Below are 12,842 nucleotides of genomic sequence, written 5' to 3' on the forward strand. Positions count from 1 at the left end.
GTGTTTGTCAAAATACTGATTTATAAGGAAACTGGTCAAAGTGGTAACACTGAATGTCTGTTGCTTGAATGTATCTTGCCAAAAGTTTTTTGTTCGGTATTGATTGAGTTTTAAGCAGTTTTGACCCAGAGAGACAAGGACCAGACCTCGGCAGGAAGCCAGTCCACACACTCAGGTGTCGTATGATGGTTATTGATCAGCTTTACAACTCACAAATGGTTAAGAAGGGGAATCTTGAAATTTGTCTGGGATGTGATTCTCCTACAGTTTATTTGTTTGTTTACTGATGCCCTACATTGTTCTACATGCTAATGAGCTCTGCTGACCTGCCCCTTACTTCTGTCAAGGTGAGCCATTTTAGTCACCCTTGCTTGTTTTTTGGACTGCTCTTGTGTCTTGCAAATCTACAGGACCGGGCCATTGTAGCATGGTCTGTGAAATGATCATCGCGCATAACTCCCAAGGTTCCTGGCCATCCTGGAAGGCGTTATGGTTGATGAACCTAACTGTATAGAGAAGTTGTAATGAAGATGGGTTGGTCAAAACCACAAGCATTTCTGCCTTAGCAAGATTGAGCTGAAGGTGATGGTCCTTCATCCACAAAAGTGCGTTCCTGAGATGCCTATCATTCATAGGGTGAACAGGAGGATATGGTGGTTAACTGTCAAAAGCACCAGACAGATCCAGCAAGATGACTCTCAGGGCTTTGGTATCTGAGAGCAGCGCAATCTCAGTTGAGTGTCTGCTTTTGAAGACAGATTGGTTGTTGTCCAGTAGTTTGTTCTGTGCTAGAAAAAAAACACAGAGTTGATTTAACTCACCCAAGTGTCTTGCAGTGATTGGAAGAAGCGCACTGTCTCTGTCTGGCGCAGGAAAAATAATTATTATTCTAAAGTTGAAATACAATTCATATTTCTTCATGAAATAACTTAGAAAGTCATTTGAAACACTTATGTGAGATGTAATTTAAGTATGAGCGAATCACAGCACAACTTTTTCTCTTTTTCTTGAAATGCATAAACTGCTTCTTATTTGAAGCTGCAGGCTGCACAGTTGACATAGGAATTGTCACTTGTTAGCCCCCTTAAGAAATTAGCTGTTTGATTGTCTACAAACCACTGTTGTCCAGTGACTTGACTATCACTTAACCTATCTTGCCTAATTAACCTAATTAATCCTCTAAACCTTTAAATTGTTCTGTAAGCTGAGGATTAGTGTAAAAAGTGAAAAAATTAAGTGAGTTGGCCAGGTAGAGTGACCTAGACATAACAAAGTGCACGCAGACAGCAGTGAACATGCACATCATAAACACACACCCGGAGCAGTGGACAGCCAATGCTGCAGTGTTGGGGGAGCAGTTGGAGTTTTGGTGTCATAATGGCATAATGGCAAAGACAGAAATTTTTTTTATAGATTTGAGAAAAAAAAAATGTTAATGCTCACAAAGGTAGATGAGCGTTTACACTTTTATCAAAGTGTTTTAAAGTGTGAAGAACAGTTTTGAAGAAGTTCGAAGAGACCCACACAACAGAAAATGGAGGCAGAAAGTAAAAGGTTTTAAAAACTTTGTAAATAAAACTTTTAAGAGAGGTTTCAAAAGACCCAATAACAATTGCCAAGACACTAGTGAATGATTTAGTTAAGTCTGGGACTAACGTCTGTATGAAGAAGGACACTAGAGGCCTGGAAAGGAATGAACTGTGAGAAGATTCAGAGCTACCTCCAAATAAGCAAAGTGAACTTCCTTGACTGGCCTGAACAAAGCCCAGATTTTAATCCATGTTTAAAATCCATGTTTGTAAGATTTGCTGAGGAATGGGCTGCATCCCACAGGGATATTCTGTGCTGAATGTGCGAGGGACGTGCTTTATCTACGCTGTCATCAGTTCACACACTGCTGTGTGATGGAAAAACTCTACTCTCATTCCCTGCATTGTTGCATTCAACATTAAAGTGAAGATATTAACTCTCCCAAAGTGAAAATCAAGTGGGCATGTATTTCACTCTTCAATCATAATTCTCTTAGCAGCTGCTGAGACAAGCTAAGCAACGCTCCTATTAAAGACCAGAGCATTTAAGGAGCTCGGCCTCCTGCACTATTGTCAGTCATTGAAGCCTTGAGGATTGCGTAAGCTGATTCCAAATCAACATTTCTCATTCTGCTGTATCTTTCTGCTGCTGTCAATCATCAGATCCTCCTGTTTATCATCTTATCACTGAGCTTCACTTGGATTCCACTACGCTGGTTTGAATATTGTCTCACTTGTAGGTTTTACAGGGTGGCCTGAGGAGGGGAAAGTATCCAAAAAACATCAACTGGTCTCTGGCATCCCTTAGAGATCAGTTCTTGGATCCCTCTTCTTGTCCACATACACTACATCAGTAGGTCCCATCATACAGGCACATGGTTTCTCCTACCATTTCTATGCTGATGACACATAGCTCTATCTCTCATTTCAACCAGGTGATTCAATGATAGCTGTGTGGATCTCAGGCTACCTGGCAGACATCTCGGCATGGCTGAAAGAACATCACCTACAGCTCAACCTAGCAAAGACTAAGATTTTTGTCTTCCCCACCATGGCAACGCTACAGCATGATTTTACTATCCACTTAGGTTCATTCAATTAATTAGGTAATCAACAATTACCCCATCAAGTTCGGTCAGAAATCCTAGTATATTCATTGACCAGCTAACGTTTTAAAAGACCACATTGCAAAAACTGCTTGATCTTGCAGGTTTGCATTGCACAACATCAGAAAAGTCAGGCCCTTCTTAACAGACCATGCTGCACAACTTCTTGTCCAGGCCCTTGTCATCTCTGGACTGGATTACCGCAATGCTCTTCTAGCTGGACTCCTATCATGCGTAATCAAACTTTTACAACTATATCAGCAGCTATCAATATTAAATATTCATCATTCAGAAGGAGAAACCAGAACAAAGATATGCAGATAAATGAAACGTAAACAAAGCTACACACACTTTCCATTTTGATTATCAGTAATGTTGAGAACTTCCTTCATTGTATGAGGCTCACATTATGGTAATATTCACACATTGGAATTCTTGGATAAGTACCATACGAGCAGTCTTCCGTTTGTGCAGCTTTCATTAACTTTCAATGACTCGTTTTTATTATTTAGCTTTAATTCTCTGGCACTGACATTCAATCAATCAAGTCCTCACTGTCCCTGTTTCTTCTAGGAGGGGTATACAGTTAAAATTTACTTATTTATATCAGATGAGATATGGACTCCAAGATATTTAAGATACATGCATCTAAAATGATAATTCCTGACTTCAGCATCTCAGTTTAATTTTGTGATCATCTCAGACTTTGAACAGTTAAATGAGTAACCAGATGTTATGCTAAAGTGGTTAATGAGATTTATATAAAGCTGGAAGTGAAATTAATAGGTTTGTTATATACAGGAGTATGTCGTCAACATACAGACTTATTTTATGGTGGTGTAAATTTGACAGTTCCGGTGAAACTTTGTTTTTCATTCTTTATCTTCTTGTGTTTTCTGAGGGATGTCTCCTTTTAATAAACCCTGTTTGATTGTTGTGTATTAAAATTGTGATGACAGTTTCTAGTCTGGCTGATGAAGTGCTTTGCAGTGTTCATATAATGTGGTATGTTCCCAGTTTCATAGATTCTGTTATTACTCTGTGAAAAAGCAGAGACACAGAGGGTCAACATTGCCTATAGAATAACCATCTGGGCCAGAGGATTCATTGTTTGGCATATGTTGGAGAGCTTTGTTCATTTTGTTTAGAGTAAGCAGGTTTTCCAGACTTATTGACTGAGATTCATTTATTTTTGGGTATAGAAACATTCTATAAGTAATAATCTATTTCATTTGTTTCAACTTGTTGGCCCCCAGGGTATATAGATTTAGGTAAAAGTTCAAAATAAATCATTTATTAATTTCTGGATCCCGAGTTGTCTCCAGTTGTTGTAGTGATTGTTGTAATAATTGATTGTTCTGTTTTTTTTGCTTTAGTTGATTTGCTAGGTACTTTTCTCCATACCACAAATTTTTACCATTTTAATCATTTATAAGTGATATATATATATATATATATATATATATATATATATATATATATATATATATATATATATATATATATATATATATATATATAATTCTCCATGATATTTCCTTTACATTATTTATTTATATAGCGCTTTTAAAAATACAGATTGTTTCAAAGCACTGAACATTATAAAATAAGAGAGTAGAGTGATAGTAATGTATAATGACAGGATTAAACACTTAATTTTTTATGACATGGAGAAACTGTCTCTGTAATCAGATCAAAGGTAATCACTAGAAATTATGTGTCCCCAACTAAGCAAGCCAGAGGCGACAGCAGCAATTAACCAAAATCCCATCTGTCACAGAATGGAGGAGAGAAAAAAAAACTTTATAGGCCAGTTTTCCTTTATAGGTGTGCCAAATTATTAGACAGGGTTTTTTTACAGATAAAATGTAAATTTAATTTAGACTAAAAGTCCAAAATTATTAAATGCCCATGAGAAGTATGCAGTACTAATGCAATAATAGAATTTGCAAAGTTAGGGCATGAATATTGGGCAGTGGAATGTTGGTCAGAAGAGGTGATCAAAACAAATGGAGAAGAAAAGACATGTTAACAAAGGAATTAAGAAATAAAGTCATCATATTATGCACAATTTTTGTTGTGTTAATCTGTGGCCAAGGCAGTTATGCAAAGTTAATGCGGACTCGTATAGTGGACCACGCATCTGTTCACGTTTCTTCATGCATACTTTCACATTTCGGCCTCGATTGGATTGGAGGTAAGGGAATGTGATTCTTTTGAGAAATGCCATGGTCATTAATCATCTTTATCACTGCCAATGACCAGTGGGGCTATCTGGGATATGGGTATATTGTGCAGATGTTTTTTATATTTGAACATTCCTCTAGTCCACAAGCTGTCTTTACTTCCAACATTCCTTTTATTTTTACTTGGCCTTTTCAAATAGTGGTAATACTTAATGTGACTGAATGTGGCGACGATATTTGTATCAATACATGCCCATGCGCATATGTATGTCCATATCTGCACACACACTCAACACAACATCTACATACATACAAGTCTAGTCAACTTTATTTGTATAGTGCTTTTAACAATACAGATTGTGTCAAAGCACTTAGCAGTATCAAATGGGAGAACCGAATGTCAGTAATGTATGATGACTAAAGATTAAACACTGAAGGCATTGCATTATTTAATTTTTTTAATCTATCTGAAATACTGTTTAACTCAACGTACTGATATATAGTGAAATGTAATTTTATACATTTGTGATGTTCATGCATTGCGATCCATTCAAAGCAGGTGTACACAAAATAACAACACATTACTTTGTTTGTCAGAGCTCCTGAACTGTAAACCTTCTTTTTTAGTGTGAGTGTATATATATCAGAGTGATAGATATATAGAGAGCGAGATTAAATACAGGTTTTTAATACCCAATATTAATAGAAATTGTATGTCCAATAACTCAATGGTTCTCAGTTCCAGTCCACTCTGCATATCTTGCATGTCTCTTATTCAACATATCTAATAAAGATAACCAGTTTGTTAGAATTGCCTGTTTTCCTGTGCTTATCCAGAGACTCCTGTTCACAGTGGCTCCTCCTCTCCTTTGCCTTTGACACCCAGTAGGGAATGCACTGGAGGGCTTTTCTCAGGGCTGGAAACCCAGAGGAACTACGAACTTAATGAGGTGAGTCGTCATTAAAATCCATGTCTTGCTTTATTGTCGGTTATAGAAAGTTATATTATAATTTAAATGCATCAAGTCCATTAGTCCATCAAGCCCAATACTGATAGAATTTGTATGTCCAATATAGAGTCACATATACATTTTAATCAGCACTGCATAGCAATTGACCATTCACAAAGAGCTTGATTTATCAAGAGAAACACGTGTTACTTGATGTCTTGTCACTCATTAAAATATGATGGGCAAAAAGACACTCTGAAGTAATGAAACTACGACACCATGACACCATGTGCTTTTTAAAACTGTTTTCATAGGTTACACGTTATTTAGTTGGCTCTGAAAAAATGTAAACGCGCATATTCCCAGTAGCCACTGTTGTATCCCTTCTAGCCTTATCCACAAATCTGAAGAGTAGATTAACTTCAGGAGTTAAACTTAATCTGATGTGTTCCGCAATAGAAATAAAATACTTTCTAATGTTCGTTTAGTTTAATTTAATTTTTTCTGTAAATATGAAAAGACAATTGGCTCATGTGTTTGAACTAATACAGCGATCTGTCACACATTAAAGAGCCACACAACACTATTTATAGTTTTTAAATTAATATTTAAAAATGACATCGTTTAAAAGCCAAGATCTTGTTTAATATCAGAAGTAATCTGATTTGTCTTCTCTGTTGGTGTGGTGTTAAAATGCTCTTCTGCATTGTTGGGTCTGGCATCTTTCTCTTCACAATACCCCATAGATTTTCTATGGAGTTAAGGACAGACAGGCCAATTAAGAACAGAGATACCGTGGTCCTTAAACCAGGTACTGGTAGCTTTGGCACTGTGTACAGGTGCCAAGTCCTGTTGGAAAATAAAAATCTCCATCTCCATAAAGTTGGTCAGCAGCATGAATTGCTCTAAAACTTCCTGGTATTCGGCTGCATTGACCTTGGACCTCAGAAAACACAGTGGACCAACTCCAGCAGATGACATGGCACCCCAAACCATCACTGACTGTGGAAACTTTGCACTGGACCTCAGGCAAAGTGAATTATGTGCCTCTCCTCTCTTCCTCCAGACTCTGGGACCCTGAATTCCAAAGGAAAAAAAAAACTTTCTTCAGAGAACACTCAGCAGCAGTCCAGTCCTTTTTGTCATTAGCCTCTCTATTAATGAGACTCTCTCTGCCCTGCTCTCCAGCTAAAAACATGGATTTGATCAACTGGTCTCTCAACGCAATTGACACCAATTTCTCGAAGAGAAGCGTGGGTTCGGGGAACCCGATTGTCCTGCCGGGACGATGGCGGCCGGGTATTTGACGGACGCGTGGGAGAAGTGGCGTCTTGTGTGCTTGGCAACTCTTTCCTTGGAGGATATTGAAGATATATTTCTTTTCGGAACTTTGATTACGGGGCTATTGCTGATCGGATTGGGCATAGCCCTGGTATATCGACAAAATGAGAGAACGAGGGCAGCTGTCCACAGCCCCACAAAGCTGCCTGGGATAATTGAAGCGGTGGGCAGAGCTGTCGGGACTCAGACTTTGGTTGTAAACCACACTTTGGATAACATAATGGGGAAGCTCGAGGCTTTGCATCGGAAAATGGATCAATTCGGGGACCAGAATGGACAATAGAGTAGTTCAGGTAAATTGCTTACGACTACTCGCACCAAGCCTAAACAAATTCCATTCTTATCTTACTCCCTCTACCATGCACTGGCCTCGGCCAAGGCCACTGCTGGAAAACAACTCACCGTGAATGGGATGATGGCCAAAGCATTTCGCTACACGTCGTACTACGTATGTCTGTGTATGTGACAAAACTTGATTTGATTTTGATTTGAATAATAAAAGTGTGTTGGTGTGTTATGTGTAGGCTAGGTTAAAAAGATGTGTCCTTAATCTAGTTTTAAACTGACAGTGTGTGTATGCTTCCCGAACAGAGTTAGGGAGATTCTTACAGAGTTTAGGTGCTAGATAGTAAAATAATCTGCCGCCCACAGTCGATTTTGATATTCTACAGTCGTGGCCAAAAGTTTTGAGAATGACACAAATATTAGTTTTCACAGTTTGCTGCTAAACTGCTTTTAGATCTTTGTTTCAGTTGTTTCTGTGATGTACTGAAATATAATTACAAGCACTTCATACGTTTCAAAGGCTTTTATCGACAATTACATGACATTTATGCAAAGAGTCAGTATTTGCAGTGTTGTTACCAAGTTTCTACAGCCTCTAATAGTCTGCGGGTATAGCTGTTTCAAAGCTGTTTTTCTCAATTTTGAATCATACCACCTCTTTAAATCCTATGTGAAAGTCACTGTTTCACGATAATGTGAAGAAAGATTCTACGTGTGACTTTTCCTATGTTCCCCTTTAATTTATTGACTTCCTTGTAAAATCAATAACATACATACTATCATTCACACTAAATTTTTCTATTATCTAACGTTTCAATCAGAAATTTTATTCTGTTGCGGAACTGACATCTAGTCTGGCATCTAGCCTCGTCCGGAGCGAAACTTATCGCTCAGTGTAACTAACACTCAATCAGAAAAACACTGAAATGTAGGCATCTAGCCTTGTCCGGGACACAACTCTACTGCATGCACTCAAACGACGGTTATATTCATCTAATTAGTGCTGAGATATATTCTGAAAAATGGTCACCGTCAAACAGCGCGGAGAAGTAGATTTTTGCAGACGAAGATTCGCTGACCTCCCACGAATTCACGAGAGTGGATTTTAGACGGGCGTCTATTGCCTGACTCTGCGCAGAGATATTCTCTCAGGTCCTCTCCGTCCGATCTGCCTTGTTGGCAACCGGGCGGAAACACCAAATTAATGTTGGGTCTGGATGCCCCTTTAAGGTTCTTTACCACCCCGAAAACAACTCAATAATTCAAGACTCAATAATAGACACAAGAATTTGTTCTGAATGTTTAACTTGCAAGTGACATCGCTTCAGTTGCAAGGGAAGTAAACTGTTTCCAGCTCTCTTCAGTTTGCTTCTGAAACACAGCCCCTCACACATCTTTATTTATACATACAGAAAGAGAAACACCCATAGAAAGATTACAATAGGGAACATTTGTTTTTGTGTGTTTGGTCCTGATTAAATGTCAGTTAGATGGAATCTGCATGGGCGCAAGCTCAGCAAGGTGGAAACTGCGAACAGCTTCCTGTTCTTTGTGGGCGAGGCAATAGAATAGAAGTTCCAACACTGTGTTTTTGGGTAAAATTGTGAGTGAGCCCACTCCTTTGGATGAGAAGAAACCCCACACATGAATGGTCTCAGGATGCTTTGCTGTTGGCATGACACAGGACTGATGGTAGCGCTCACCTTCTTCTCCGGACAAACCTTTTTCCAGATGCCCCAAGCAATCGGAAAGGGGCTTCATCGGAGAATATGACTTTGCCCCAGATCAATCTGTCCCTGATGTTTTTTTTGGAGAGAAGTGGCTTCTTTGCTACCCTTCTTGACACCAGGCCATCTTCCAAAAGTCTTCACCTCACTGTGCATGCAGATGCGCTCACACCTGCCTGCTGCCATTCCTGAGCAAGCTCTGGACTGGTGGCACTCTGATCCTGAAGCTGAATCCTCTTTAGAACATGATCCTGGCGCTTGCTGGACTTTCTTGGACGCCCTGAAGCCTTCTTAACAAGAATTGAACCTTTTTCCTTGAAGTTCTTGATGATCCTATAAATTGTTGATTTAGGTACAATCTTAGTAGCCACAATATCCTTGCCTGTGACACAATGATGGCTACACATGTTTCTTTGCATGTCACCATGGTTAACAATGTAAGAACAATGATTTCAAGCATCACCCTCCATTTAACATGTCAAGTCTGTCATTCTAACCCAATCAGCCTGACATAATGATCTCCAGCCTTGTGCTCGTCAACATTCTCACCTGAGTTAACAAGACGATTACTGAAATGATCTCAGCAGGTCGTTTAATGACAGCAATGAAATGCAGTGGAAAGTTTTTTTCAGGTTTAAGTTAATTTTCATGGCAAAGGACTACACAATTCATCTGATCACTCTTCATAACATTCTGGAGTATATGCAAATTGCTATTTTTAAAAAACTTAAGCAGCAACTTTTCCAATTTCCAATACTTATGTAATTCTCAAAACTTTTGGCCACGACTGTAGGTTTATCAAAGGAGTTTTGAGAGCGCAGCAGATGTGCAGGACTATAATGTGATAAGAGCTCACTCAAATATTGAGGAGCTAAACCATTCAGGACTTTATAGGTAATTAATAAGATTTTAAAATTTATCCGATGTTTGATAGGGAGCCAGTGCAGTGTTGACAGAACCGGACTAATATGGTCATACTTCCTAGTTCTGGAAAGGACTATAGCTGCTGCATTTTGGACCAGCTGAAGTTTGTTTATCAAGCGTGCAGAACCACCACCCAATAAAGCATTACGATAATCTAACCTTGAGGTCATAAACGCATGAATTAACATTTCCGCATTAGACGTTGAAAGCAGTAGGTCGTAATTTAGATATATTTTTAAGATGGAAAAACACAGTTTTTCAGATGCTGGAAACATGGTTTTTCGAAGGAAAGATTGCTGTCAAGCAGCACACCTAGGTTCCTAACTGATGATGAAGAATTAACAGAGCGGCCATCAAGTGTTAGACAGGGTTAAAGATTATTACATGTGGGGGTTTTTAGGTCCAGTAATTAGCAAAAAAAAAAATTTCCTGAATTTAGCATTAAGAAGTTACTCATCATGCAGTTTTTTTAATGTTTTTTTTTTATTGACAATTGTGAATTAATAATGGTCAAAATAGGATCTATGACTTCTGGAAGCAAATCTTTAAATAGTTTAGATGGAATAGGGTCTAACATGTTGCTGGTTTAGATGATTTAACAAGTTTGTACATTTCTTCCCCTCCTATAATAGAGAATGAGTGTAATTTTTCCTCAGGGAAGGAAATTATCTCTGATAGTATCAATCTTGGAAGTAAAGTAATTTTTGGGGAATGTGTTAGCACATGTTGTCGCTTTATTTTTCGTTAAATTTACTCACTGTATTGAATAAGTACCTGGGGTCGTGTTTGTTTTCTTCTAAAAGAGACAAAAATAATCAGATCTAGCAGTTTTTAATGCTTTTCTGTTCAATAGGATACTCTCTCGCCAGGTAATATGAAATACTACTAATTTTGTTTTTCTCCACCTGCACTCCATTTTCCAGGCTGCTCTCTTTAGGGTGCGAGTGTTTTCATTATACCATAGAGTCAGATTGTTTTCTTTCATCTTTAAGCATAAAGGAGCAACTGTATCTAAAGTGCTAGAAAAAAAGAGAGTGCATAGTTTCTGTTATATCATCAAGATTTTGTGTCGTATTGGATGTGCTAAGGAATTGAGAAAAGTCAGGGAGGTTACTTAAAAAGCATTCTTTTGTAGTGAAAGTGATGGTTCTACTTGTAATAAGGTGTAGAGAGAGTTTACAGTTTTAGCTATACAGAGTTCACACAAGACTAGATAGTGATCTGAAATATCATCACTTTGCTACAGAATTTCAACCATATTAACATCCATTCCATGTGAACGTATTAGATCTAAAGTCCGCTAAATATGCTATGAGAACACAGTTTATTCGTGCCATGCTAATAATGGCAGGACAAAGAGCTCAGGCAGTAAAAAAAGTTGCAAATACAATTACAAAAGTAAGCAGGGGAAATTAATGCCCTGCTTATAAGGTCATCACAGAGAGGTTGCACAGTCAGATAATACCCTAATGATGTGCAGGATGGGTCCAATGTTTTGGCGCTGTACATGTTGAACATATATATATATATATATATATATATATATATATATATATATATATATATATATATATATATATATATATATATATGGCCGTCTCACAAATCTCTAGTAGGGAAATGCCACTGGACCACGCCCATGACGAGGTGCCGCCTTTAGTCGAGTGGGCTCTCACACCTATGGGGCACTGCTGCCCTGAAGTGGAATAAGCTTGCGTGATAGTCAACCACCCATCTCGAAAGTCTCTGCTCTATGACTGTCAGAGGGCATGGGGGCCTCTCATGAAACGAACGATTAAATAGTTCTTGCCTACTGATTGTTCTCATGATCTTGTGAAGCTGTTACAGCAGCAACATAAATCTTAAGCATGAATGGGAAGCGCCCTGTCCAACAGCTCTTGTAGAAAGGACAGAATGACTGACACATAGCACGTTAGAGTGTTTTCATCCCAGTCATCACACCAGTCAGAAAACATAGAAGGATCAGTGAGACAAGAGAGAAGGCGTAAAGGAGAGCGCTGGACCAGTCGTGTGCCAGTGCACCTCTTTTGCAGAAAAAGACTGGGCAGTGGGCATTTTCTGCTTTGGCAAAGAGGTCCAACTGCGCTTTGCCAAATAGCTTTCTAATCAGATGAACCAAACGAGGATCAAGTCTCCATTCCTCCGATGGGACTTTGCTCCTTGGCAGTATATCTGCTGTTAGGTTCAGTTTACCCTATCAAACTCTAATCAAGGGCATATTGTACTGAGCCCAATGTAAGAGGAGCCTACACCAGTCTGAAGAGGCACCTTGACCCCAGACCCCCTTAAAGATCTAGGGGGTCTTCTTGCGGATTGGAGCGGGTGTCAGATTGCTGTGAGGGGACTCAGAATATATAGATATAAATCTGAATATATAAATCTAAATTGTGAATACATAGATTTACAACTGTATATTCAGATTTACATTTATATATTCAGAATTATAACTATATATATTTAGATTTACTTTTATACATATGGACTTAAGTATATATTCAGATGTACATTTATATATTAAGTCATAATATATTCAGACATAACTATATATTCACAATTTAGATGTATATATTATGTCTGAATATATATAATATATTGTGGCAGATAGACAGATATAATTTTTTGAGAAAGAACGGGGTTTAAGTGAGATGAGTTTCGATTCACTTCATGGGTTTAATGATCATTATTCACGTGGATGCCATAAGATAAGAGATAAAAGATTCAGTGTTGCTGAACCAAAACAGGGCAATGAGCATAATTCCTTTCTTCATTTTGG

At 38.3% G+C, this 12,842-nt stretch overlaps 1 protein-coding gene across 7 annotated transcripts in view; it reads left to right on the forward strand.

Annotated features, from left to right (window-relative positions):
• LOC122348404 (male-specific lethal 3 homolog) overlaps positions 1-12,842 on the forward strand; it is a 52,555-nt gene that overhangs the window by 28,052 nt on the left and 11,661 nt on the right. For 5 of the 7 annotated variants that reach the window (XM_043243803.1, XM_043243805.1, XM_043243802.1 and 2 more), the window contains one exon: positions 5,659-5,771. In XM_043243803.1, coding sequence (XP_043099738.1) covers positions 5,659-5,771 — 113 coding nt within the window. Of the gene's footprint in view, positions 1-2,464; positions 3,597-5,658; positions 5,772-12,842 lie in introns of those variants that run through there. The other 2 variants (XM_043243807.1, XM_043243806.1) reach the window with 2 other exon arrangements.

The sequence above is a fragment of the Puntigrus tetrazona genome, chromosome 7 (assembly GCF_018831695.1).
Source record: "Puntigrus tetrazona isolate hp1 chromosome 7, ASM1883169v1, whole genome shotgun sequence".
Classification (NCBI taxonomy): Eukaryota; Metazoa; Chordata; class Actinopteri; order Cypriniformes; family Cyprinidae; genus Puntigrus; species Puntigrus tetrazona.